This window comes from Bidens hawaiensis, unplaced genomic scaffold (assembly GCF_021521415.1).
Source record: "Bidens hawaiensis isolate Kalapana, Puna unplaced genomic scaffold, B.hawaiensis_p1.1 tig00054771_1, whole genome shotgun sequence".
Taxonomy (NCBI): Eukaryota; Viridiplantae; Streptophyta; class Magnoliopsida; order Asterales; family Asteraceae; genus Bidens; species Bidens hawaiensis.
In genome coordinates, this window is record NW_027499856.1 from 57622 (window position 1) to 85370 (window position 27749).

Genomic DNA, 27749 nt, shown 5'->3' on the forward strand with positions numbered 1-27749 from the left:
TTTTTCAAGATGGTAATTTACTAACTATATGTTTTTTTTTGTCTGACCTTTGTTAGAAAGAATTCGAATTTGCAGCAGCTAAGCAAGTCCAAGAGACTCACAATACAAAGTTGATCAATCATTTCAAATTTCATATTGCATCAAGGAGACGGAGGTTGTGTGTATAGTTTACTTTTAATTCATAGTTTGGTACCATATTGTTCTTTTGTATTATTAGATTACAAATATGTTTTCGTATATTGTTAGTTCAAATACTGGCTGGATTATTATGGATTTGGAACTATGACCAGGGTTTGAAAAAGTTAAGTATATTTTCCACAAGTTCTTATGTTATTGTTCTTATATTTTCAACCGTTTGTAACACAGGCTCAAGTTATATAATGGATTTGGAACCATGGACTCGTGCTGCAAGTTATAAAATATTTTAACTTTTCATTTATCTTTGTTAGTGTTTGTATGTTTTGTATTTTATTCAGATAAGTTATGATATCTTATAATTTATGTAAAATAATCATTCATTTATAAGTACCACATTTGCATTTTATTAAATTTATTTTTTTTAAATATGTTCCACCGTGTGTAACACGGGTACTAGTCTAAATTATGTTTGATATGTGTGTTTGTTTAATATGATAGTGAAAAAATATTATGATTTTGATGACCAATTTGTTGCAATTTTGTAAAAAAACATCTGAATTTTTAAGATTGTGGTTATAAAGTTATGTTAAAATTTATGATTTTCTAAAATGTTTTCTTGTGAAATTTTATAATTGTCTATATTTATATGGTAACTGTTACATTCACACATTTTGCTTTTAGTTTTATATAATCCTCTAGATATTAATGTTAACATAAACTCATTATGATATATATTAACATTTTAGTTTATACTTATTTTAGTTTAATACTTAATCAGGTTGCATGGTTTGTTTTGTTTTTCAGGTTCTAAAGCAAAATGTTTTTTTAGACGAAAATTTTTGAAGTTCTTACTAGAATAATACGGTTTAAACATTTTCATGACTTTGCTAATATAGACAAGTTTGTTTAACTATAGCGTTTTATGTAGACAATCTTACTCTTTAATATTTTTGTTAGTCCATCTTAATGTTAAATATTTGTTTTCTCTAATATGTTATTTATGAAATTTTATGGTTGCCTATATTGATTTTGTTAGTTATCTATTTTCAACCCATGTGTAACACGGGTACTATCCTAGTTGGTTTATATTTAGTTGCTAACATCACTTACATAAATTAACGAGTGGTGTGGGTTAATTCAAAGGGACTTTGCCCCTGCCACCGTAACAATAATACATCTTATATAAATTTTATGTATTATATTAAATAAAAGTTATTATTATTTTATGTTATGTGACCAATGTATTTTCAACACATCAATCATGATTTTGCATGGTGTTGCTTATTTTTTCACTCCTACCAGACTAAATATGTGAGTTATGCTTGATCATAATTTGGCAACTTAGAAAGTGTGTCGCTACCATACTTGTGGCATTAGGTTCTTCCTCGCCACTTCATTAGCTCGCTACTAACGTCACTATACAACGGTATAAACTTGAACAATCCCGATATCTACTTTGCCAACAAGTGCACGCGAAGAACAACATAATTATGAAAAAAAGCCCTTTGAACCACAACTTACAAGATTAAATATTATAACACTTTTGTCTTACACAGCAAGGGCAAAGAAAGTAGGTTCACTAGAATACGACCACCATTTATAACACGTTTTGTTTTATGCCGCAGGTGCAAATCCAACTCGTGCGTTACCATAATCGAATACAGTATGGTAAGAACGCATAAAAGTGTCTCCCAATATCCTGTCATTAATCAAGCAAAGCCCATCAAAAACTCGAGTTTGAAACATATATATATATATATAAGTTTGAATATCTAAAACCATAGGTAGAACTCTAGTCGAATGAACCACCCACCAATGCACCCCCGATACACACACAAAATATAAACGTACCAGAGCGGGCCACGTGGAGGAGGGATATCCAATGGAATGAAACCACTAATGCAACGTGTAGCCGAGCCTTCACCAATCTTAAGTATGTACTGCAAAACAAACCGAAAATTTAGGTGACAACCTCTTACTGATAGACTCACGGGACCCACCAATAACCTGCTAACTAACTAGATTTTCATTGTACATTATACCTGATCAGGAGAAAGTTCAAATTCTTTGCCACCAATGGTAAATGAGATTGTAGGCATTGAAGGAAGTTTAGCACAGTCGACCGTCGACTGTCCCAAGGGGGTCTGTATCATATCACACAGCTGCAACTTTGGGTTCGGTATATAAAATTCTAGAAAAATATTACTCAACCCAAAACGAGAAATTAAAATACTCACTTGACTGCCCAAATTTAAAAAGCTATCTCGGGTATCATTCTGTGTCAGCTCGGTATGTATCCAGGTTAGTATGATCTTACAGAAAGAACATGGCATAGAGTCCTGATCAAGTCCAGATGATACATCCTCACTCCTATCTACAACACTCTTAATGCCAACGCCAATGCTGCATGCCATACAAAATGTATTCAAAAGTGTACGTTTTATAAGTATATACGACAAATTTATTTGATGTTCACTGAATTCAATTAGTGTTTCATGAAATGAGAAAGTGTTTTGAGGGAGCGAACTCTAATAAAGTTTTTTTATCCAATAACTTTTTTTACAAACTTGTAATTTTATATTATAAAAAAAATCTCTTAAATCCACAGTTTTGTTTATTTTTTTAACATTCTGATATAAATATTATTAGAAACCGAGTCTTTCAATATAAAATTTGTTTAACAAAAAAAAATACTTTATTTTGAAAAAAAAACTCAGGTTTCGATATAACTTATAACGGAATATCGATGATTTTTATAAACGATGAAACTACGTATTTAGATTTTTATTTTAAATATTTTAATATGATAGGATATTAAAGAAAAATTAAATTATATGATAAATAAGTTATTAACAAAGAAAACCAAACAACCTATATTTTGACTGTGTTCCCTCAACAAGCTTAATATAGACTCCGCTTCCTCAGCAAGCGGAGTACCCATAAATCAATATAAACTTAAAAGCCACCTATAAACGCTTTTGCCTTTCCTAAGACACTTAAAACATTAAAAAAGAAGAAAGAAATTCTGTATATGACCTTAATAATTTATTAAACGAAAACAATGTATGCTTAGAAATATGACCTAGATGCATTAGCCTGTCGACACGCTCCAAGACGGGAACAAACTTGCGTTGTATTTGTGATCTGTTTTGAAGGAAAAATAAAAAACGCAATAATTAAGAAACTAGAACATTTAGTTAATCTTTAAATGTAAGAGTAACTAGGGAGTTTGTATTACCACTATTGCAAGTTGGTCGAACACACGGGCTCCAAAATATTTAACTGCTTTCTTACATTCCTCTTTAACAACCCCGGCAACCCCAATGGCACGGTTTATCTCAGCGATCACCTCCTAGAAGACAAAAGTGCCCATTTAAGATACTAAAGCAATTCATGGCTCATAGAATATCAAGAAAAGGAACACAAACCGATGGGCCTGCTATTAATGAAGTTCCCGAATCTGCAATGGCTGAACATCCACTCTTACAGAATCCTACACATTTTCACATAGCGTGTCATGCAATATCGAATGTTTTTTTTTCTATGTATAGTATATTCTTTGATTTATTACCAGCCGATTTTCCACCAATAAGAACATCTCCCATATCAAACTAGCAATGAAGAACAACAAAAACAATCTGAATGTGTACATGCATATATTTGAATAACTTTAAATAAATTAGTTTTATATAACCAATAGCTAATTACCTGCCAATAACCTTTTTGTGTGACTGGAACGTAAGTATGCTCACCCGTGAAGTGTTTTGGATCAACACCACCAAACACGAGTTCACCTCCTTCTCCTTCTTCAGATTTCCGGTTCAACCAAAATGAAAACACCTGATCCTTAACTAGATGCTGATTCACCATGTTGTCCCTGTAAACCAATTTCAATACAAATATGCATATGTAAATATCTATGGGTCTATTTTGGTTAATGTATCTTCATTTTTATATCATCTAAATATGAAGTGTTTACATCAAGACAGAGGGCAAACGCGCAACAAGTTGCGCCACTAGCCCTTTTTAAATATCGGGTCAAGAAGGGAAAAAAATTAAAAATATTGGATTAAAGAAAAACAAAGTAGAATAAAGTATCTTATTTAAAAAAACAAACTATTGGTTCACTAATAGTTATGAAATTATATTTAATATATTGATCATTTTTTAAACTTAAAAAATTAATAAGTGTTGACCCGTTACCCAATTCACATGACCCGCCCATCTTACAACAAACAAACATACCACACGGGGACAGCTTCGCCAACAGAGATTTCCTTGAATCCAAGCCCAAGGATACCATCAAACCTCCCTGCTAAAAATGTCAAACCGGGCTCTCGTGTTGCCTCGATGAACATCTAGTTATAGATAATATAATTCAAACAGTTTTAAATAACCTTTTCTGAAAGGTGAGTGTATGAAGAAGCTGTAAATTTACCTGATCATTGATAACAAGATCACCAACTTGGACATTGTCTTCACTAAAAAATCCAGATATTGATCCACTGCCATACTGGATAGCAGCAGATGTCCCTTCATGACAAAAAAAAAACACATTTGTGACGATAGAGAAGGCCAGAAGTTTGAAAAACTCTTAATGTCATTTGAAACAAATATAATCTTAGAGCGGTTGATAACATGTTCTAAATGCACTTACATTGTATCTTACAAAATACTATTGTATTAATTAATAAATTAATTTAGTAAAACTCTTTAGTTAGAAATGGGAACAGTCAAATATAAACCAAAGCATACTAACATGCTTACACCCCTAAACTATGTTTTTAATAAGATTATTATTGTAAAATATAGTTTTTGTAATCATATTTAACGCATTAACCTTTTTCAGAATTTTTCTATTTTATTTTATTGTTTTTACAAAGAAGGGTGCAGTAAGTCAACCCGGCCCGTTTTTACCCATTTTGCCATCTTTTATTATCTATGAAGTTATGAAATGCAGTTTCAAAGTTAATAAGATCATTTGATTAGAGTATAACGTTATGTTGTCGTATCGAATGGCATTTTGGAAATCTTAAAAAATAATCAAACACTTTCACTTTCATAAAAGCATGTCCTTTTATCACATGTTAGCTGCTTTCATGGAAACATAAGGGAACACAATGATAAGAAATAGTATACAAGTAATTAACTAACCGTTGGCTTTGTAGGTCTGCGACCTACTTGACCTATACCTCGAGTGAAAAAAACAAGGTAACTGCAAAATGAACATAGTTCTGACTTACATTCATACTCGTTGATGCGATACTTTATAAATGTTTAAATTTTCGTTTTGAATATTATGGAGGTCCTGTATTTTTGAGTAAACAATAAATTTAGGCCCAAGCCCCTTAAATTTGAAACACTTTATAAAAGTTTGTTGCGAAATTTGGCTATCAAGCCTCTTTTAAAAGCTTTTCCTTGACACCACTTTCTTTTGAAAAAAAAATGAACTTTTATTTTCTTATTCGCCAATGTGGGATGAAAGTTATAGATCTATTATAACTGTGAAAAAAGGTTTAAAATACATTCATCTATATTCTACTATGAAATATATATGCCCCAAAACCCCGAAATAAGTTGAGCTAACCACACCTTCACTATAATAGCATATATATCTAATTAACATGATCTTACCGACAATATGCATTTTGAAGATGGCACCCATAGATTAGCACTCCCGGTGTCAAATATCACAGTAAACGTCTGTGGTGGGGAGCCAATGCCGATCTCACCATAGTATTGAGCATCCATATAGTTCTTTAGTGACACAATATCGGGCTCTTGGGGATCAACAAGGTTATTAGCATTTTGTTTATATTTCCTAATAGACTCCATAAATAAATCGCCATCATCTAAACCGAGATCCGAAGTAATATGATTGGTGTCATCCAATTTCACTTTCTTTAAGCTGACCCTAAACAGCCCATCGTTTGATGTCGTAAAGGCCCGAGTACACACAAGGGTAGATAATAAGAGGAATATTGCTAAGGCTTCTTGTTTACTTTCCATGCTGATCGACCTACAAGTCAACCCATAATCGAAATTAAGGTGAATAAGATAAATTTACAGTAATTAATCATAAGATTGAATGACATCACAAGTTTATATTCAAAAACATATCAAACAATCATATAAACCTAAGGGATTAAAGATTCTTATAATCCTGTTCAGAGAACAAACCCATTAAGTCGATCTTTGACTTATCAGAGTCAAACAAGTCAAAATCACAAGGAGTTGTTACCTATTTATTTTGACTTATCAGAGTCGAGCCAGAGCCTCAAATAAAGATCGTTTAGTTCAAGCCTATGCTCGAGCCTTATATGGGAAGATCATTTATGCTCATCGATCCTTAATGAGCCGAGTGTACTTTTAAATTTTAATTTTTTTTTACTTCAACGTTAAGCACAGCCAAGCTTTGGCTTCGCACATGAGCTCGAGCCTTGTTAAGGGTTTTCTCAAAATATATAAGGATACATAAAATTGTAAACAAAATAATTAATATATAAATCACAAGTCAAGCCCAAGCCGAGCTTGAAACAAATTGATTGCATGCAAGCTCAAAACCATCAAATTGTAATGACCAAAAACAGATTATCAATCTTTCAGTCTTAGGATTATTGAAAGCTGTAGATTATAACCATTTGAGGAAGCATACATACCTGTGAGCTGATAACCTGTTGAAAGAAATGAATTCACAGGAGAATTTATTTAGAGTGAATGCATAATATATAACTGACCAATGCACTTGGCCTTTCAACCCTCACCGTCCGATCAATCCCTTGCGTAATCTCGTCCGATTATTGTAGATACTAAGTGTCATGGTGCCCAAACTAGTACTTGTAGTTACAAAAGTAACAAGTTTGACCCTGGTTTGAAATGAGACAAGCTGATTAGCTACTCGAGTTTAAAAATTAGTTTGTTAAAAAAATGAAGTTTGCACACCTAAACATGTCTATTATTTATACACTATTTATTTAATATATTTTTTAAACATTTTTATGTTCATAATTATTATGCTCTCTAAAATAACTAGTGAAATTCTTCACGTGTTGTTGGCGTGCATATACGGTCGGTATCAGTATTGAAACGGTTCGGTTCGTGAGGCAGCTTTGATATAAAAAAAACTAAAACATTATATTACATTAATAAAATGACGAAAATGGTAAATGGCGTCACTTTACATACCAAAAAAAAATAAAATCGTGAGGCATCTTTGATGACATGTACGTTTTTGCTTCAATCATTTGTGCAAAACTGTTTACAACTCGGTTTTGAATAATATTTATGTAGAGATGTAAATAAAAATAAACACATCGCAATGACATACTCGAAATAAAATAATAATAATAATAATAATAAATTATAAACATATTGTTTTCATTGTTCATCAAGTACGCATTTCACTATATAATCAATATGATATATATAAATGAATAATGAGTTGATACTAAGCCAAATTTGAGCTTAAAAAGCTACTCATGAGGCGAGATCGAGTTTTCAAAATAAAGCTCAAAACGAGTTAAGCTTGAGGTTGGGCTCTGTTCGACTTGTTTACACCCCTATATTGTCAAATTGGTCTAGATGAAATATTTAGTGTAGGAAATGACAATTGAAAGAAACCTAAAGGGTGTAACAGTAAAAAAGACAAAACAAATCATTAGCAAAACATGTACATGCATGGACACAAGAATGACGTGAAAATAGAAAAATGAAAATGGTATGGTGATAAGGGTTTATAACGTGACCGAAAATGACACTAGAATTATGGGACAAAGTTATAACCGTAATTATGTTTGGGTTACGTGATAGATATGTTATTTGATTGGTCATACACGCCACAAGTGCTTTGTCTATAAAGGTTCTACTTTGCTTTCCTTTTTTGCTTTTGTTACGGATTTTCATTTTACTAATGTGTATTCCACTTGAAAACTATTACTCATTAAAGCCTTAACAAAGAAGCTAGCTACAAAATAATTAAAGTTTTGTTTTTAAATATTAAATCTACAATGATATGTGATGATATAAATGTTTAATGTATATGAAGTAATTTCTGTTGCAAAGAAAAGGTGGTAAGTTTTGGAAGATTTTGAGAGATTCGATAACATTGTGGTCCTCAAATAGTAATTTCCTTTTTATAAATATGTAAATTTTTATTTATATATTCACCCTTAGATGCCTAATACGGTAATACCCCATTTATATACATGCACATTCTTTTACTTGCATTTGATTTGTGTAGAAAACTAGAGCATATATACCTATATAGGAATAGTTTTTTTTTAGATTTTTATCCAGTTTTAACGAGCTAAGTAATGCAAACAAGGAGTTTAATAAGGGTAGTGATGAAACAACCTATTTATAGAGGTTCCACTGGATGTTAACTAATCTATTCTACTTCTTCTCCCCGATCCACCGATCGAGAGTTTTCTTCATTGTTCTCCCTAAATGTAGGATCACTACTATAATTGTCTCATTCTTCAAAGAAAGTAATAATATTTTTCACTTATTCAATTTGTTCACTATGTCAAGAAAGTGAAGTCTCTCGAACACTTTATTAATATAAGAAATATTTGGAGGTTTATGAACATTTGTTATAAGTTTTTAATTTTTCTGTACTATACATACATTATGTAATTTTATTATGACAAGTACTTGTAAATTAAAGAATTATGTGGCCTTTATGTGCTTTTGCTGGATAATGATCGTGTGTTTTATGAACACGACATTCGACACTATGACATCTAGTTCATGTTTTCTTTGGTATATTACTTAGATTACACGTATTTATATTGGATAAGAGCATTTTTTTTTCTTTTTACTTGATATTATATTATTTATTTAACCCGTGTGATACGCATGCCTCTAACCCAGTATTCAACAAGCAAATCCTTTCAAGAAATTTATGCATTTTATATCTATCAGAAACAAATGAATTGAATATTCAATAATCAAAACCTTATAAAGCACCCATTTCTTTTTAGAATTGAGTTATGGCCCAGGCCTGATGTATATTACCAGCCCAACTAATATCATGCAACCTTTTTTCGTTTTGATTTAAATTACACTTCAATTTGATTTGAATTACTAATAAATGTATGCGAATTCCAAGTATAAGGACACGGAACTTATATTTACTCTTTCTAACGAATAAATACTACATTTAACAAGAAATCTTATTCTACACCTTAACAGTACTTCACCAAAGTGAGAATTACATAACTTATATTTACTTCATATCACAAGAGCAAATAATATAATATTTTGAATGTTATCAAAGATAAAACATTATTATATATTCTTTAGTATCTCTGTTTTAATAAAAGAAAAGATTTTATAGAAATATGTCTTCTTTACAATAGCTCTCCCCTTTTATTTTTCTCTTCATGTTAATTTGACATGACTTAGCTTAACCAGAGTGCATAATGTTGATTTAGGAGCTATTGAAGACGGTCTTTGTTTCCTTCTCAAAAAACCATGCAAATCAGTTTCAACCCCCATTCTATTTTATTACAATCTTGAGTAAACCCCATCGAATTCATTACAGAGATGATTGTGAATCAACGTTAATCTTAATCAATTTTGTTGTGCCATGAACCCTAATCAACCGTTCACAATCACAATTGCAACGATTTTGTGTCATTACTAATAACATTCCCGATTCCTCCCTTTTCTCTCTTCTTACTATGTGCATTTCAGTTTATATTTAAAGATGATACGATTAACTTATGTATTCATCATATATATTTGATCCCCTAAATCAACTTGTTTTTATTCATCAATTGTTTCATAAAAATGAAAGCTCATGGTGGTTCTTGGAGGTTTTAATTCTCAAATAAAACCCATTGTCATTAAGTTTAGCAATTTAATATCCTCAACCTCAACCTCAACCTCAACCTCAACCTCAACCGTAATCTCAGTTATGATTCATTAATGGTTTATAATTTTTGTTTATTTTATTTTAAAATTTCATTTCTACACAACCTCAATATACTTCACAAATTACCCAATTCTTATGAAGTTTACACATTACCTTTGCATAATGTCTGCTCATAATATCAACTGTTATCGTCATACACATAACTCAGGTCGCAGCATGGTATCACATATCTCCAAGTGTATAGCCGAAGCTAGGAGTGTTCAATTCGGATATTCGAAGTAAATATTCTAAATATAGCCGAAGTAAATATCTACTCGTAAATACACTAAAATAATTAATAATAGTAAAACTTAAATATTCTAAAAAAGTCTATCTGAATCCGAATCCGAATTCCTGGATATCCGAAATTTTGGATAGTTCAGATTCGGATTTTTGGATAATTCGGATTCAGATTTTTTAAAAAACCCCTTGCCGCAGCACTCCCGATCCTCGTCACTCAGATTTAAACCCTTAATGCTACCACCACCACACCCGCAACTACTAACCATGTTGCTTTCTCTTACAAGCAATTCACCATCGCAAATCCGCCTAAGTATGTTTGGGCGGAATGTGCAACCATCCTCCTTTAGTGGTTTGAACGCATGGAGAGTGTCTTCCTTCATTGTGAGTGTCCCGAGAACAAGAAGACCATGTATGCCTAGAGTATTTGACTTGAGATCCCTTACTTGGTGGAATGGAGTAAAGCACAACCAAGGAGTGAAAGTTGTTATGCCCATGCTATGGAATGACATGAATGAACTCATGCTTAAGAAGTTTTGCCCCAATCATTATGTAAAGAAGTTGGAAGCCGAATTTTGGAATTTGAGGAACTCATGGAATGACCTTAAGGAACTCATACCACTTAAAATAACCGTTTTCATGAGCACAGTCTTTTGGTTCCCTATTTCGTCACTCTCTTGCTCGAGCTATTGATATGTACATTTCCGGCCTCCCATGCAAATTCAAGACTCCGTCTTGAGTCGGGAAACTCAAACTCTCCATGATGTTATCACCCTTACTGCTACTCTCACTAAAAACCACATTAAGACTGGGACCTTGACACAAAAGCTCTATGAAACCTGTTAAGAAAGCAACTGTTGAGCCGACTAAAGAAGACAAGCTAGAAACTTCATCTAAGCCTAGTAATAGCCATCATCACAATAAGAAGCGCAAGCCCAACCACCAAAACTATGCTCTTAATTAATCCAATCCACCTTAGTCTCAAGCCCAACAAGCATATCCTAACACAAAACCTTGTACAGGCCAACACTCATTGTGCAACACTTGTCAGCGTCTTCACCCAGCTCACTTCGTTTGTTGCTTTTGCACCAATGGTAACCGTTACGTCTATCTCACCAACACATGTCTTCAAGCTCCTAGTGCGTAAACTGCCCAGCAACGGTTTGCGCCACCGGACAATCAACCTCGTCCCATGCTGTTTTTTCAACCTATTGCTCTCATTAGGGCCTGCTACCATTGTGATGACCCTGACCATCTCCACAATTCATATCCTCAACTTGTTTTTTCTTATCAAGATCAAGTCATACCTGCTCCTTACTACACCACTCAAGCCTACAAAGCTCAAACCTATCAACCCCAAGTCCTTGCTCCTCAAGTCCCTCAACTCATGGCTCAAATTCAACCATTCTGTAAGGCCCCGAACCCGAGCACCCTACTTTAGCGTCGGATTTACTCATAAACACAGTCCTTCAAATCAGAGTTTATTAAAACTTTTCGCGGAATATAAAACATCAATCATTTGTTACAAAACATTAAATCTTTTCTTTGATACCATAACACAAAACCTTATATTTAAAACATCTTTACTTCTTTCTTCAGATGCCAGCCGTTCAATCCATGCCGTGTGTCATCCTCATGCTAACTCTATAATCAGCTCACCTGCGTGCATACTAAAAGTCAGCTACGCTGAGTGAGTTCTAGTTAATCAAGCAACTTATCCTACAACCACTTCATACAATATATATACGTATCCGAAGACACATAGTCCACTGTCTAACATGCCACTGTTTAACCACTTAATTACCCCTACAGCTTAGCCACTTAATTACAAAGGCACGTATAGGCTTTCCCTATCACGCACTCACGCTATGCCACTTAATAACGAAAGCACGTATAGGCTTTCCTTATCACGCACTCACGCTATGCCACTTAATAACGAAGGCACGTATAGGCTTTCCCTACCACGCACTCACGCTATGCCACTTAATAACGAAGGCACGTATAGGCTTTCCCTACCACGCACTCACGCTATGCCACTTAATAACGAAGGCACGTATAGGCTTTCCCTATCACGCACTCACGCTATGCCACTAACACCCTTACTAGACTCCTGCTACCTCTAACACACTCTACCTCAACCTGCCTTGGTCACACTCATATTAGTTTAGTATTTACGTAGTGAACAAGTCACATCACAACATTCATACACACTATCAACCACTTGGCAATCACTATCCTTGGCGATACGTGCAATATCCGAAGATCGTTCACGTACTGACAAGCATTATAAATATATACCTCATATAACATCTATAGCATACACTTACCACTTAAAGTAAGTGTATTCACACTTCACATCGAGTATGCACACAGCCCCGAAAACGTAACACATAAATGGGGCTAGAAACTCACCTGAACTCTGCTTCTTTCTTCTGATAGCTGTAAATCCCTTCTTTAACTGAGCTCGGCTGACTGTACAAGTTACACGTATCAATACTCGTCTGATCTAATCTGGTGGCCTAGTATTAGCTTACTTTAACTTATCGCTTGATAATTTATTTTCTATTCAAACTTGGCTTTAGGCGAAGTTAACCCTCGGGCGAACTTGGCTTCAGGCGAAGTTAAACCTTAGGCGAACTTGGCTTCAGGCGAAGTTAAACCTTAGGCGAACTTGGCTTCAGGCGAAGTTATCCTTAGGCGAACTTGGCTTCAGGCGAAGTTATCCTTAGGCGAACTTGGCCGTAGGCGAAGTTATCCTTAGGCGAAGTTACGCTTGAAGGCGAAGTTACGCTTGAAGGCGAAGTTCATCAGGCGAACTTAATCTTGCAGGCGAAGTTATCGCGCTGCAGATCTGTTTGCCCATAAATCCTTCGTTTCTTAGCCAAATAACTCGATTTTGGTACCCACGGAATCGTATGATCGGCGCCTACAAATCCCAACCATTAAATCGGCCTAAAATCGACGTTTTAGGGGTCCGATTTGGGCAGTTTGGGTTTCGGGTCCGGTTAACCCCTCCAATCCTAACTATTTTCAGTAATATTAGCTTTGTTGGATTTGTTCTTACCTTACCAACTCAGATCTATCAACAAAATCTCGGGTCTCGGCTTCGAATCTTGATCGGTTAGAATGTGTGTGTTTTGAGTGTGTGAAGAAATAGATGTAAATGAAGATATTTTTGGGATTTTGGGGGTATTTATATCCCTGAAATCCCATTCTTATTTAACCCATCTCAATTAATCCACGTCCACAACCCACATCCATTACCCAACACTAGCCCGACCCATACCAACTCATATTCTATTATTTATTTCCTAATAACCCGGGTAAACTTTCTCTCTATTATTAAGTAATATAATTAATATTATCTTGAAATTTCGGGATGTTACAAGTCTTCCCTCCTTAAAGAGGTTTCGTCCCCGAAACCTAACTTATTCCCTATAAAAGGAAAACTTCTTATATTTACACGCTTTATTGAATCGCCTTCGTTTTCTGTGCTACCCTTCTTACTTCCGGCTTTGCAGTCATCGAATGGTGGTCATGTGTATTAGCTATTTAAGGTAGCTTGTCCATGAGGCTCTCGATGTCTCAAGTCTCGTCTCGTCTTTCCAAGGGCTTCCTTTGATGCTTTTGTAACAATTTGGCAACTCTCTTAGCATATCTGACTACAAGCTCCAAGCGTGACTTCTTCATTACTTTTTGCAGTTGGAGTCATGTTGTTTTCGTATATCGCTCTGCCTCAGATTCTTCTCGTGTCCGCCTCTTTTGTAACAGTCATCTATCTTATCTCTAAGGAAACACAAATGTTATCACTCTAGGAATTATTTAGCACATGACTCGTAAGGTAAGTAGTTAATGACGTTGATCAAGTGTAATTAACTATTTGCGTTACTCCTCAGGTTCTACATACTTCCCTTCATGATTTCACTTGTGTTTGTTTATACTCTTAAACAGTTAATCAGTTAAGATCAATTAATCCTATCCCTAACCTGCACTCATTCTTCATTTAGCAAATAAGCCAACATTAACATACACCATTTACCATACACTTTACCTTTACTGAGCTTGCTTGAGTGACACATGGCTATCTTGAATTGGCATCTTCTTTCTTTCTCATTTTAAATCCCATTCTCTGTTCGAGTCTAAGCATGTAGGATGCTTAAATCTCTCGAACTTATGCTCTGATACCAACTTGTAAGGCCCCGAACCCGGGCACCCTACTTTAGCGTCGGATTTACTCATAAACACAGTCCTTCAAATCAGAGTTTATTAAAATTTTCGCGGAATATAAAACATTAATCATTTGTTACAAAACATTAAATCTTTTCTTTGATACCATAACACAAAACCTTATATTTAAAACATCTTTACTTCTTTCTTCAGATGCCAGCCGTTCAATCCATGCCGTGTGTCATCCTCATGCTAACTCTATAATCAGCTCACCTGCGTGCATACTAAAAGTCAGCTACGCTGAGTGAGTTCTAGTTAATCAAGCAACTTATCATACAACCACTTCATAAAATATATATACGTATCCGAAGACACATAGTCCACTGTCTAACATGCCACTGTTTAACCACTTAATTACCCCTACAGCTTAGCCACTTAATTACAAAGGCACGTATAGGCTTTCCCTATCACGCACTCACGCTATGACACTTAATAACGAAAGCACGTATAGGCTTTCCCTATCACGCACTCACGCTATGCCACTTAATAACGAAGGCACGTATAGGCTTTCCCTACCACGCACTCACGCTATGCCACTTAATAACGAAGGCACGTATAGGCTTTCCCTACCACGCACTCACGCTATGCCACTTAATAACGAAGGCACGTATAGGCTTTCTCTATCACGCACTCACGCTATGCCACTAACACCCTTACTAGACTCCTGCTACCTCTAACACACTATACCTCAACCTGCCTTGGTCACACTCATATTAGTTTAGTATTTACGTAGTGAACAAGTCACATCACAACATTCATACACACTATCAACCACTTGGCAATCACTATCCTTGGCGATACGTGCAATATCCGAAGATCGTTCACGTACCGACAAGCATTATAAATATATACCTCATATAACATCTATAGCATACACTTACCACTTAAAGTAAGTGTATTCACACTTCACATCGAGTATGCACACAGCCCCGAAAACGTAACACATAAATGGGGCTAGAAACTCACCTGAACTCTGCTTCTTTCTTCTGATAGCTGTAAATCCCTTCTTTAACTGAGCTCGGCTGACTGTACAAGTTACACGTATCAATACTCGTCTGATCTAATCTGGTGGCCTAGTATTAGCTTACTTTAACTTATCGCTTGATAATTTATTTTCTATTCAAACTTGGCTTTAGGCGAAGTTAACCCTCGGGCGAACTTGGCTTCAGGCGAAGTTAAACCTTAGGCGAACTTGGCTTCAGGCGAAGTTAAACCTTAGGCGAACTTGGCTTCAGGCGAAGTTATCCTTAGGCGAACTTGGCTTCAGGCGAAGTTATCCTTAGGCGAACTTGGCCTTAGGCGAAGTTATCCTTAGGCGAAGTTACGCTTGATGGCGAAGTTCATCAGGCGAACTTAATCTTGCAGGCGAAGTTATCGCGCTGCAGATCTGTTTGCCCATAAATCCTTCGTTTCTTAGCCAAATAACTCGATTTTGGTACCCACGGAATCGTATGATCGGCGCCTACAAATCCCAACCATCAAATCGGCCTAAAATCGACGTTTTAGGGGTCCGATTTGGGCAGTTTGGGTTTCGGGTCCGGTTAACCCCTCCAATCCTAACTATTTTCAGTAATATTAGCTTTGTTGGATTTGTTCTTACCTTACCAACTCAGATCTATCAACAAAATCTCGGGTCTCGGCTTCGAATCTTGATCGGTTAGAATGTGTGTGTTTTGAGTGTGTGAAGAAATAGATGTAAATGAAGATATTTTTGGGATTTTGAGGGTATTTATATCCCTGAAATCCCATTCTTATTTAACCCATCTCAATTAATCCACGTCCACAACCCACATCCATTACCCAACACTAGCCCGACCCATACCAACTCATATTCTATTATTTATTTCCTAATAACCCGGGTAAACTTTCTCTCTATTATTAAGTAATATAATTAATATTATCTTGAAATTTCGGGATGTTACACATTCAATCCCCTTCCATTAAGGCTCCTCTTACACACCCTAATCAAGTTACCAAGGCAACCCAAGGAGCTCATGGTTAAGCCTTTATAATAAAGGCAAATCAAGCTTAGAATTCCAGTGATGTGGCGACCATTACGTTTCTCGCCTCTATATTATTTGATACATGTGCCGCTAGAAGTTTCATTTCGTATAATTTTGAATATATACTTGATTTGCACCGCACTAAGTTAGCTAAATCTTTTACGATAGAAGTAGCTAATGGTAGTTTGATTGTTATTGAATTTTTTATTTGAAATTGCACTCTCACCCTCAACAAGCATACATTTTTCATCGACCTTATACCCATGCAATTGGGTAATTTTGATGTCATATCAGGCCTAGATTGGCTCTCTTTAAACGGTTCCGAAATCATTTGTTTTGAGAAATTTATCCGAATTCCTCTCGCTAAGGGTGTAACCCTAAAAGTTTTTGGAGACATGTCTTCCTCGCAACTTACCGTTATGTCTTGTTTTCAAGACCAACGTTACTTGTGCAAGAAATCCAAAGAGAACAAACTTCCTAATCTCCCGATTGTTCTAGTTTTTCCTAACGTTTTCCTCGATGACATTTCCGGTCTTCCTGTCGTTCGTTTAGTTGAATTTTGTATTGATCCCGTGCCTGGAGAAACTCCCGTAGCCCAATCTCCTTACCATCTTGCACCCTTCAAAACTCAAGAACTCTTGAAACAACTTCAAGAACTCTTGGACAGGGGCTTTATTCTTCCTATTTCTTCCCCATGGTGCACACATGTTTTGTTTGTAAAGAAGGACTATACATTAATTACCGAGAACTCAGCAAACTCACCATCAATAACCGGTATCCCTTACCGCGTATCTATGATTGCTTTGATCAAATACAAGGATCCATTTGCTTCTCGAAAATCGATCTCCGTTCGGGTTATCATCAACTATGTGTCAGCGAAGATAATATTCCTAAGACCGAATTCCGAAGTCGATATGGGCATTACAAATTTCAAGTTATGCCATTTGGGTTAACCAATGCACCCACGGGTTTCATGGATCTTATGAACCGTGTTTACATACCCTGCTTGGATAAATTGGTAATTGTTTCATCGATGTTCATCTATGATATTCTAATATACTCGAAAGAACAACTTTATGTCAAGTTCTCGTAAGGCGAACTTTGGTTAAATGAAGTTCAATTCTTAGGTCATATCGTGAACGAAAAATGTATCCATGTCGATTAGGGTTGTCACTTTTACCCGAAACCCAACCTGAGAAAATTCTTACCCAAACCATAACTAACCAGACCCGAGAAACCCAAACCTGAGAAAAGGTTAACCCGAACCGAAGTAACTAGGGTTGGTTCTTGGGTCCAAATTTTAGGATTTGGGTCATCTTGAATAAACTTTTTGTTTTAAATTTGTATATATTTTTTGGTATGATCGATTGTTTATTGTTAATTAATGTTTCAATTTATGGAAAAGAAAAAGAAACTCTAATCCAACACCCTAATCACGGCATACTAAGACGATTATGTCAGTCTTGTTTATTATGGTTGAACTTTGTTAAATTTACTATTTTTAGGATGTTTTATCTGTTTATTGTTGTTTTGTTATTGGGTTTTACATTACGAATAAAGAAGAATATGTTGCATTTAAGTTTACCAACATAGTTTTTTTTTCCTAAGATACTTGTAACCCGATTAACCCAACCCAAAAAGACCTGAACCCTAAGAAACCGTGAGAGATTTGGGTTGGTTTCAGGTCCAGATTTAAAACTTTGAAAGCTGAAAAACTCGACCCAAAAAACTCGAACCCCGAAAACTAACCCGAAGAACACCCCTAATGTTGATCTCGCCAAAATCGAAGCCTTCAAGAATTTGAATACTCTGGCTTCGCCCACGGAAGTTCATTCATTCCTTGGTTTAACGGGATACTACCGTTGTTTCACCCGCAACTTCTCAAAACTTGTTTTACCCCTCACCTCATTAACTCGTAAGGGTAAACCTTAGGAGTGATGGTCTAAGCAAGAAGAGGCATTTCAAACCTTACTCTCCCAAAGGCGATGATGACTTATTCGTCTTTTGCGATGCTTTTAACCAAGGTCTCGGTTGTGTTCTCATGAAAAGTAGTAAGGTTATCGTGTATGCCTCGATACAGCTCAAGATTCACACTAATAATTATTCGACACATGGCCCCGAGCTCGGTGCAATCGTATTCACTCTAAAGATTTGGAGACATTACCTTTATGATAAAAAATGTGTGGTATTCACTGATCATAAAAGCCACTAACATATCTTTAATAAAAAAGAACTCAACATGCGTCAAAGACGACATGCCGAGTTACTTAGTGTCAATGATTGTGAGATTCGCTACCATCTGGGTAAAGTGAATGTCGTGGCTGATGCCTTTAGTCGTGGCTGCGTCAAAGACGACATTGGACGCTTGGAAGTAACTATCCCCTGTTGGGTGTCGTCAGATCCAGCAAATAAATTTATAAATGTGAAATTACTATGTTACACGCTATTAGGGATAGTATGAGTCGAAGTAAGGTTCGTGTCCACAGGGAATGCGACTTAACAATTTTATAACCAAGAACGATTTAGAACCAGTATTTGTGAAAATTATAAATCATATAATCATAAAACTAACTAGTGGTAGTACAAATGATATGCATATAACTAAAAGATAAAATAGCTAACTTAGAAAGAGATAACTATTAAAGATAGTTCCGACAAAAGGGGTATTTAATACCTATGATTCGAGTTACGATCATCAATAATTATGGTGCAATGTTTTTTATTATTAAAAGATTTGTGTCAATACTAAACGTCACGCCACTCGGACGTTCCTTCCATCTATGTCTAACTAAGCGCAATACGTTAGTTAGAGCCAACTCTCTACCTTAAGCTCACGCCGTTCGGATCATAACGTGCGAGTTCCATGTGATGAAAGTATTAATTATCATTTAGTGTACACGCCGTTCGTAATACTAAATCACATTGTATAATTTCTATAACGAAATTGAATTCAAAGACAAACGCAAATTCGTCATTTGTTCCTTAGTTATCAAGATTAAAATCATATTTCATATTTTAACTTTGAAGAACGTCATTAGCATATTAATAAATTGATCAGGTTCATTAACAAACTAATTTGAATCCTAACAGAGTTTCGGATTTAAAGTTCAAGAAGTTATACAAATGAAACCTTTCAACAATAAAACTATTTCACATTTGAATCATAATACAAAATAGAGCCCTTAATGTCGAAACTAATAGATTATTAGCCTAACGTAGCAATTAACATAACCAAATTAAACTTACAAAGTAAAGATATATTACTCATGGGGTGTTTGGGAAGAACTTTGAAACTCCCGGCAAGTGGTTTGAATCTCCTCGAGACTCTTGGAACCTCCTTGGCACTCCTATAGAGTTTATTTAGCTAATTAGAGAGAAGAAATGTAAGAAATGGGATGATTTTGGCTGAAACTCGGGTTGTTATTTATAGCTGAAAATCTGGAACACTTATGGGTCGTAATATTTTCTACAATATCCTTATGACCCATAAGAGTAACTTTTTATCAGACCTTATCTCCAACTCCGGATTTTTAGGATCATGTTTCCTACCGACAATCTTTATGCGTCGTAAGGTTGCTTTATGATCCATAAGTTTTATTTTTAAATGTCTTGATATTATCTATTCCGGATTTTTTGGATCTTGGTTGCACCGACGAAGACTTTTGTGATACCATAATGACCTACGGTTCTTTATGGGTCGTAAGGGTGTTTACAACCCGTAAGTGTCAACTAATGCTGGAAATATTTATGGGTCATAAGTTTCAGCTGGTCTTTTGTCTTCGAATCTTTACAGCCCATAAGATTTGCTAGTGTCTTGTTAGTCTTTTTATCTTCAAGTCATGTCTTTCCTTTTGATCTTCATTTCTTCCGGTTTCGTTCTTTCTTTCGGTTATTCATCAGTTTTCCTTCAGACCAGGTTGCTTCATTCCCATTCCGGACCTTGTTACTTCATTCCCCGGTTTTGTTCGGTTTCTGAATTGTGTCCTTTTGGTTGTTATTTCTTGTTTATTTGGACCAATTCATCATTCGAGCCTACAAATCCATGTTACAAATAATTTAGTATCAAACTCAATGGATTTGTTATGAAAAGTGTTTAAACTCGGGGATAAATGATATAAATAATGTGTATAATTTTGCACACATTAAATCCATCCTGCTTAATAGCGTTATCGATTACTCTAAGCTTTTATGTCGCATCATCGAAGCCCAACACGTATCCGTTACCAAATGCGATATATATGATATGATATTGTGTGGTGTTAAGTTATAACTAGAAACCAAACGGAATGGCTTGCTTTATTTCTTAAACCGTTTATGGATTCCCAATCATGACGATCTTCACACATTCATCCTAGATGAAGCTCATAAGTCACCATACCCTGTTCATCCTGGTGCGGATAAATGTACTTCGATCTTAGTTCCATTTATTGGTGGCTCGGAATGAAAAGGGCATAGCCATCTATGTGCCCAAATGTATTACGTGCCTATAACTTAAAGCCGGGAATAAAAAAACCTTTGGGTTTACTCGAGAAACCTTTGGTTCCATGTGGAAATGGGACGACATCACCCATGACCAATATGATAGTATTTGGGTGATCGTTGACTGGTTAACCAAATCAGCTCACTTTGTCCCCATTTAAGAAATATTTCCGTCAAGCAACTTTCGAAGCTTTATGTCAAGCACATTGTTTGTCGGTATGGAGTACTGTTGAATATCATATCCGATCGTGATGGTCAATTCACCTCACAATTTTGGAATCGTTTCAAAAATATTTGGGTACTCAAATAAACCGTAGCACCTCTTATCATCCTCAAACCTATGGTCAATCTGAAAGAACTATTAAGACATTGGAAGATATGCCCAGGACTTGTGTTATTGAATTTGGAGGAAATTGGGATTCACATCTACCGCTTATTGAGGTCCCGTATAATACCGGTGTCTATTCTAGCATTGATGTGACACCATTTGAAGCTCTCTATGGCCGCAAATGTCATTCTTCGATTTGTTTGAACGAAATTGGTGAAACTAAGATTTTTGATCCCGAGATGATTCAAGAAACCACCAATAAAATTGCTCTAATTCGTCAAAATCTTCTCAACCAAGAAGTCGTCGAAAGAGTTATGCAGATAAACGATGAAAACCTCTCGAGTTCAACGTTGGTGATTTAGTTCATCGCAAGGTGTCGTCGAGGAAGCGCGTTGCTCGTTTTGGAAATAAAGGGAAACTAGCTCTGCGTTTAATATATTATATCGAGTTGGAAAGGTTTTTTATAAACTCGAACTTCAGCAAGAGCTTTATGATGTTCATATGTTCATGTTTCAAACCTCAAAAAGTGTTTAGCCGAAGGGAATCTCCATGTCCCTCTCGATGAAGTTCATATTGATGATTCCATGCACGTTATTGAGAAGCCCGTTGAAATAATAGATCAAAAGGATATAGAAACGAAACAAAGCTGAATCCCTTTGGTCAAAGTTCGTTGGGAATCTAAATGAAGTGCAGAGTTTACTTGTGAACGTGAAGATCAAATGAAGACCAAGTACCTCATATCTTTGTTGTAGATTCTTCCTAATTTTGGGAATAAATTTTCAAAAGTAGGGAATACTGTGACACTCGTCAATTTTCATTTCTAGTACTTGTAACTGTTTACCTAACTCGGGATTGTAATTCGGATATTTCGTTATCAATAAAATGTGCATTTATTAGTATTTGATGTGTTCATTTTATATTATATGTCATTTAAACTTATCAAACAATCCTTAAATTCGCTAATTTTAGCTTCGAATCGCATTTCAGAAAGTACATGGGCTAAATTTTCAAAAATAAAAATAAAAAAATGCTTAGCAATCCCACCCGTCGTGTAGCGCGACCAAGCATCAGATCAGCAACGTTGTTTTAAACGTTTACCCGATTTTACAGCCCAAATCTCTTCTAATTCGGTTTGTTTCTAGATTTTTCTCCAAAATTAAGTTATTGCTGACACTCCTACCTCAAAACCTTACATTATTCCCTAATATTTGGCTTTAATTCATTTATTAATTTATTTATTGCAAAAGTTATCAAAGAAACCCTAATTTACCAATTGAGTGTTCCCTAGGTTCAATGAAGCTATATACATAATAAATTTAATGCTAAACCTTTACCCCCATCTCAAATTACATTCTCATTGACTTTCTAAAGTCAACTATTATTCTCTTTGACTTTCTAAAGTCAACTATTCTTCTCCATTCGATGTCTCATAGTTCTTAAAGGAATTTCGGGTAAGTTTGTGAATGTTTTATGTTGCAAATCATCCAAGGATCAAAAGCCCTCAATCAATTTCGATGATTGAAAGAATTTTTGCATCCGATCGGATCTCATTTGCTTAACACCTTATGCTTTTTTTAATTGCGGTTTTTAGCTTAATTAACATTTTGGTTGGTTTTTCTTCCTTCTTTTCAATAATTGATATTAATTCTCATATCTTAGACATGTCGGAACCTAGTCCGACCCTGTGTGGATATTCAGACCGACTACGAACCGAACACTCACTTAAACATACTTTTTCATTATTATTTTTTTATAACCCCCAAGACTTATAATTTAATTTATCAAGTCTTACAAGTTTTATTAATTTGTTGTTATTGTTCGATTTTAAGGATTAACTCACTAGTTCTGTATGCTCAGCTCCCTTAAGAGGATTTTTCTTATTTATTATTATCTTGTCACACCCGACAAGGCAAATGCGGAAGCGTGATATGGGAATGTAACAGATAATTCTGGTATCAACCACATTGTTTATAAAGAAAATTAACAAACTAATTTACATAATATTACATGGTTTTAACTAGGTGTTCGCAAAATAACCAGTTCTCTAGGTCGCTTTATTCTTTAACGGTATATTTGCTTCTATCTACATCAGTACGGGTTATCACTTGAGCACATAGCATTTAGTACATTATTCTAACTTGGGACTACCTGAAAGCATGTTAAAACTGGTCAACTACGAATAGTTGGTAAGTTTCACAAGTTTGTACGAGATCAGTATACATAATTGTAGTATTCATGTTCTGTATGCATGCGATGTAATTATACTTAGCCACGAGTGAATCCTGGATGTGCTTTTATTATGTCGCCCCTTCCCGCCCACGCACTTCCCGTGGCCACATTGGCCCTTTTTGCCCCAACCAGGTACTATGTCTAACACCACATAACATGTTACAACAGGTTCGCATGGTCATGTGCAATCGTAAAGAATGTCACACCATACCCCATTGGCCTATCAATTGGGTTTGTCAAACCAATAGTACTATTCACATGCCCTTGACTCGTAGTTAATCACTCGTGTGGGGGGATTTTAAAGTGTTAGCACTTAGATAATTCAAATCATAAAACGTTTCCAGATAAATAGATATATGTACCCATAATTTTCACTTCAAAAGTTCATAAAATGGTTTAAAGTGGGGTCACGAAACTCACCTTATCGGAACACGGTATCAGTAACACACCAATTTAAGTGGTATGCCTCGATTATAGCTCAATCCCTATAATTTTATTGCATTGTTAATACTAGTACAGTCTTTAAAACCAAATCGGGCTGTATATATAGTCTGGGTATGGCTGTTACACCCTAAACATATCTGTAGTTTTAGATTGTAACCTTGTACGATATCAAATGTTTAAAATCAGTCTTGGCTCTGTTTCACTGTTTTTCGTTCCTAGCCAAGTTGGTCGTTTACGTGTTTCGGACATAGGTAAGATCGCACAAACTTGATGTAACATCCTACTTTTGATTATAATAATAAAATAATTTTCATCTATTTTATAGTGGGTCGTTATCGGTTTAGATAAATAGAATATGAGTTGGGCTTATGTTGGTTAAATGGATATGGGTTATGGACTTGGGTTATGAAGGAAAGAAGGAAAGACCATGGGCTTAAGCCCATGATCCATAAATATATAAACCCTTAATCTCCATTTAATCCTCATTCTCACATATTCCATACACCATCAAGTCACACACTTAAGATCTCTCTCTAGTTCTTCCTTTCTCTAAGCCGGAACCAAGAAGGAAAACGATTCCGATCTGAGGTAATTCTAGTGTGATGTTTTATTTACCTAAACCTGTTAGACATAATCGCGAAACTACGAGCCGACACTGTTAAACCGTTTAAGTCACGAGATCCGGATGGAATCGGGTATAAACCGAACCTAAGACGAGCTTAGGGATCACCCTAGCTCAGATCTGGATCGAACGGGATGAAAAACAGTGAAAAACGAGTTAAAACACGTTTTTCCGGCGAATCCGCGATTTTCCGGCGGCTTTCCGGCAAAGGCGCCGGAAAGACGGTGCCGGAAAAGTAAATACGATGTAACAGGAATGTCAGGGAATGTTCTGACATTCCCTGACCTAACCCTAGTTCGCTAAGGGTAGCTAGCGAATTAGAAGTAATTCGCTAAGCTGATTCGTCTATGGGAATGTAACGAATTAGCTTTAGTTCGTTAAGGGAAAAGATAGCGAATCACCCTTCATTCGCTATAGCTAAAAGATAACGAATTAGCCCCAATTCGTTATAGTCATTCGTTAAAGGCGATAACGAATCAGAAGGTTCAGTTCGCTACCTGGACTGGTTCGCTATATGGACTGGTTCGTTAGAGGGTCCAGTTCGTTACCATGACCAGTTCGCTAGGATAATCCAATTTGCTATGAACCAGTAACGAATTAGAAGTTTAACTGAATGACAGAATGGTCCCTGGACTTAGAAAAGAAAGATTTAATTACAAAGAAGCCCTTGGAATTTTAAGTGGCAAATTAATTAATGATTCAAAATGCTAATGGAAAATGTGATAAGACAGTTAATAGAAATAAAATTTTTCCAAGCTGACCTGGCAGCTTAACCCCAGCCAGGGGCTCTGCCCTTGGACCACGCTAGGGGCTGCCGCCCCTAGAACCCGGCTACCAGGGGCGCTGCCCCCGGACCCCCGTTCGTTGAGGGTAATAATTAAACTAGAAAGACGATATGTGTAGTGATAGTTATTGATACGTATAATTATTATACAGTTAGTCGCGCACAGCTAAAGAAGGGGATAACCGTAAACGGTGAACGCAACCACCTTGAGGTGAGTTTTTAGCCCCACTTTCTTGTTATGTTTTTGAGGCTGTGTGCATACTCGATGTGATAGTTAATACACTTACCTTAAGTGGTAAGTGTATGCTTGTATGATTTATGTATGATGATTGATTGACGGTGCGTGAACGATCTTCGGATATTGCATGTACCGTTAGGTGGTAGTTAAAGATATGATTGCTACGTATGATGTAAGATATGATGTATGTATGAATATATGATGTATGCATAATGTATGTATGTTATGTTGATGGTATGTGAACGCTCTTCGGAGATTGCACGTATTGTCAAGGAAATTATGTAAGAGCAGGTATGGTACAGTAGCATGAAACAAAGGGACCAGACCCTAATAATATCTGTGATGGTAGGGACCAGACCCTAATAATATCTGTGATGGTAGGGACCAGACCCTAATAATATCTGTGATATTAGGGACCAGACTTATATAATATCTGTGATGTTAGGGACCAGACCCTTATAATATCTGTGAGGTTATAGGGCGGAAGGCTTTTTAAATAGGATGGATAGCTATATATGAAAAGTAAGTATGAATAATGTACACCCCTTCGGGCACGTGTGCAAGTATGTGAACAGATTGTATGTTGTATGATTAACTAGAACTCACTCAGCGTAGCTGACTTTTAGTATGCACGCAGGTGAGTAGAATGAGGCAACTTGCTTGAGGGGAAGCACATGGCATGGAATTGAAGGCACTGGCATCTCAATGAAGTGTTATGTTATGATGATTAAAAGACAATTTTTTATGTTTTAAATAATTTGAATGCACGTTAAGACAACAAAGTATGGTTTTGTAATATGATGGTTTGAATGTTTTAATGTTCCGCGAATGTTTTTATTAACTCTGATATTATGAACTGTGTTTATGAGTAAATCCAACGTCCAAAGTAGGGCACCGGTAACGGGGCCTTACACTTGAGTAAATGTATTGTTTGATAATATGATTCGATTTATAAAAGAAAATTAGAGTTTTAGTATATGGATTGTTCGCAAGGTTCGTTTCCGTTTTCATACGAGTTTAATTGTACAAAACGCGTACAAATCACCTGAACTGTCCGAAAATCTCTTAAAAATTTCGTTTATATTAAATTCATTCAAAACTATGATATTTGACCACTATTGACATAACAGTTAGTTCGTTAAACATAACGCTGCCGGTTTTATCAAAACATATATATATTAAACCTTTAAATTATTATAACTATTTGTATAATTATATATAATTTATGAGATTTTTTGTAGTAACAAATTAAAATATTTAGAGTTTTATAAAAATAATTCCAAAATTATTAAACTTGTTATTTATTTATAAAAATTCGTTTTATATATTATAATTAACCGATAAATCACCCGTTTATACCAAATGAATCCCGAACAATCCGAAAAATATTCTGAATGGTCATAATATAATTAAATAATCCCTATAAAATTTCCAGAACTTAACTCTTTCGCTAAATTACCTTTTTGCGCATAATTCGGTTGTTAAACCCCGATTAAATGAAAATGCACAAACCATATCTAGACTTCTACAATTGACCCAAAAACGTTTTTGTGTTCTTAAAATGTCATTTATGAGTTGTCCACAAATTTGCATAATGTTTCAAGTATATTATTAGCTATTTGTCATAATAAATCGCCAATAAACGGTAATAAAATCACCAAATATTCTCCGTTTATCAAAACATTACCAAATTTTGACAGAGACTCATTCATATAATACCTGATGTCCCTGCAAAGTCTCATAGATTAAAAATAATCACGTCACAAGCTAATTCTAAACAGCCCCTCAAAACCTATACGTAACTCATGTTAAGAAACTGTTTTCGTTTTACAATTTAACCAGTAACTTACAAAGCTAATAACTCACCATCCAGACTTCTGATCATAAATTCCATCAAAGATCTATGTGTTAGGAAGGTTCACAAAAAATATCAGCTCGATTTGTTGAATAAATATCTGAGAATCTTCGTTTCTCTTGAGTTGTGTTTTGCAAATCCGGCCAGAACTCAATCACGGAAATGAGGCTAAACACGATACATAGACAGCTCAAAACCTCATCTCCTTTGTTCAGAATGTTCATCTATGATTTACTAAATCTCTGC

General features: G+C 35.5%; 1 protein-coding gene across 1 annotated transcript; it reads right to left on the minus strand.

Annotated features, from left to right (window-relative positions):
- Positions 1 to 1738: 1738 nt before the first annotated feature.
- Positions 1739 to 6147, minus strand: LOC143600681 (aspartic proteinase A1-like). The gene is made up of 13 exons (XM_077078301.1): positions 5773 to 6147; positions 5293 to 5353; positions 4577 to 4671; positions 4384 to 4496; positions 3847 to 4015; positions 3710 to 3749; positions 3567 to 3631; positions 3377 to 3490; positions 3221 to 3282; positions 2376 to 2541; positions 2181 to 2300; positions 1990 to 2078; positions 1739 to 1837 (listed from the first exon to the last, which is right to left on the minus strand). Exons 1-13 carry the CDS (start codon positions 6145 to 6147, stop codon positions 1753 to 1755), a joined length of 1554 nt encoding a protein of 517 aa, XP_076934416.1. The 3' UTR covers positions 1739 to 1752.
- Positions 6148 to 27749: the final 21602 nt, after the last annotated feature.

Excerpts from the sequence above, each read along its gene's own strand:
- LOC143600681 (XM_077078301.1), bottom strand. The coding sequence starts at position 6,147 with ATGGAAAGTAAACAAGAAGCCTTAGCAATATTCCTCTTATTATCTACC. Across the intron at positions 4,016-4,383 it reads GGCGAAGCTGTCCCCGTGTG|GGACAACATGGTGAATCAGC; the intron begins GTATGTTTGTTT and ends ATTGGTTTACAG. Across the intron at positions 2,079-2,180 it reads TTGAACTTTCTCCTGATCAG|TACATACTTAAGATTGGTGA; the intron begins GTATAATGTACA and ends TTTGTTTTGCAG.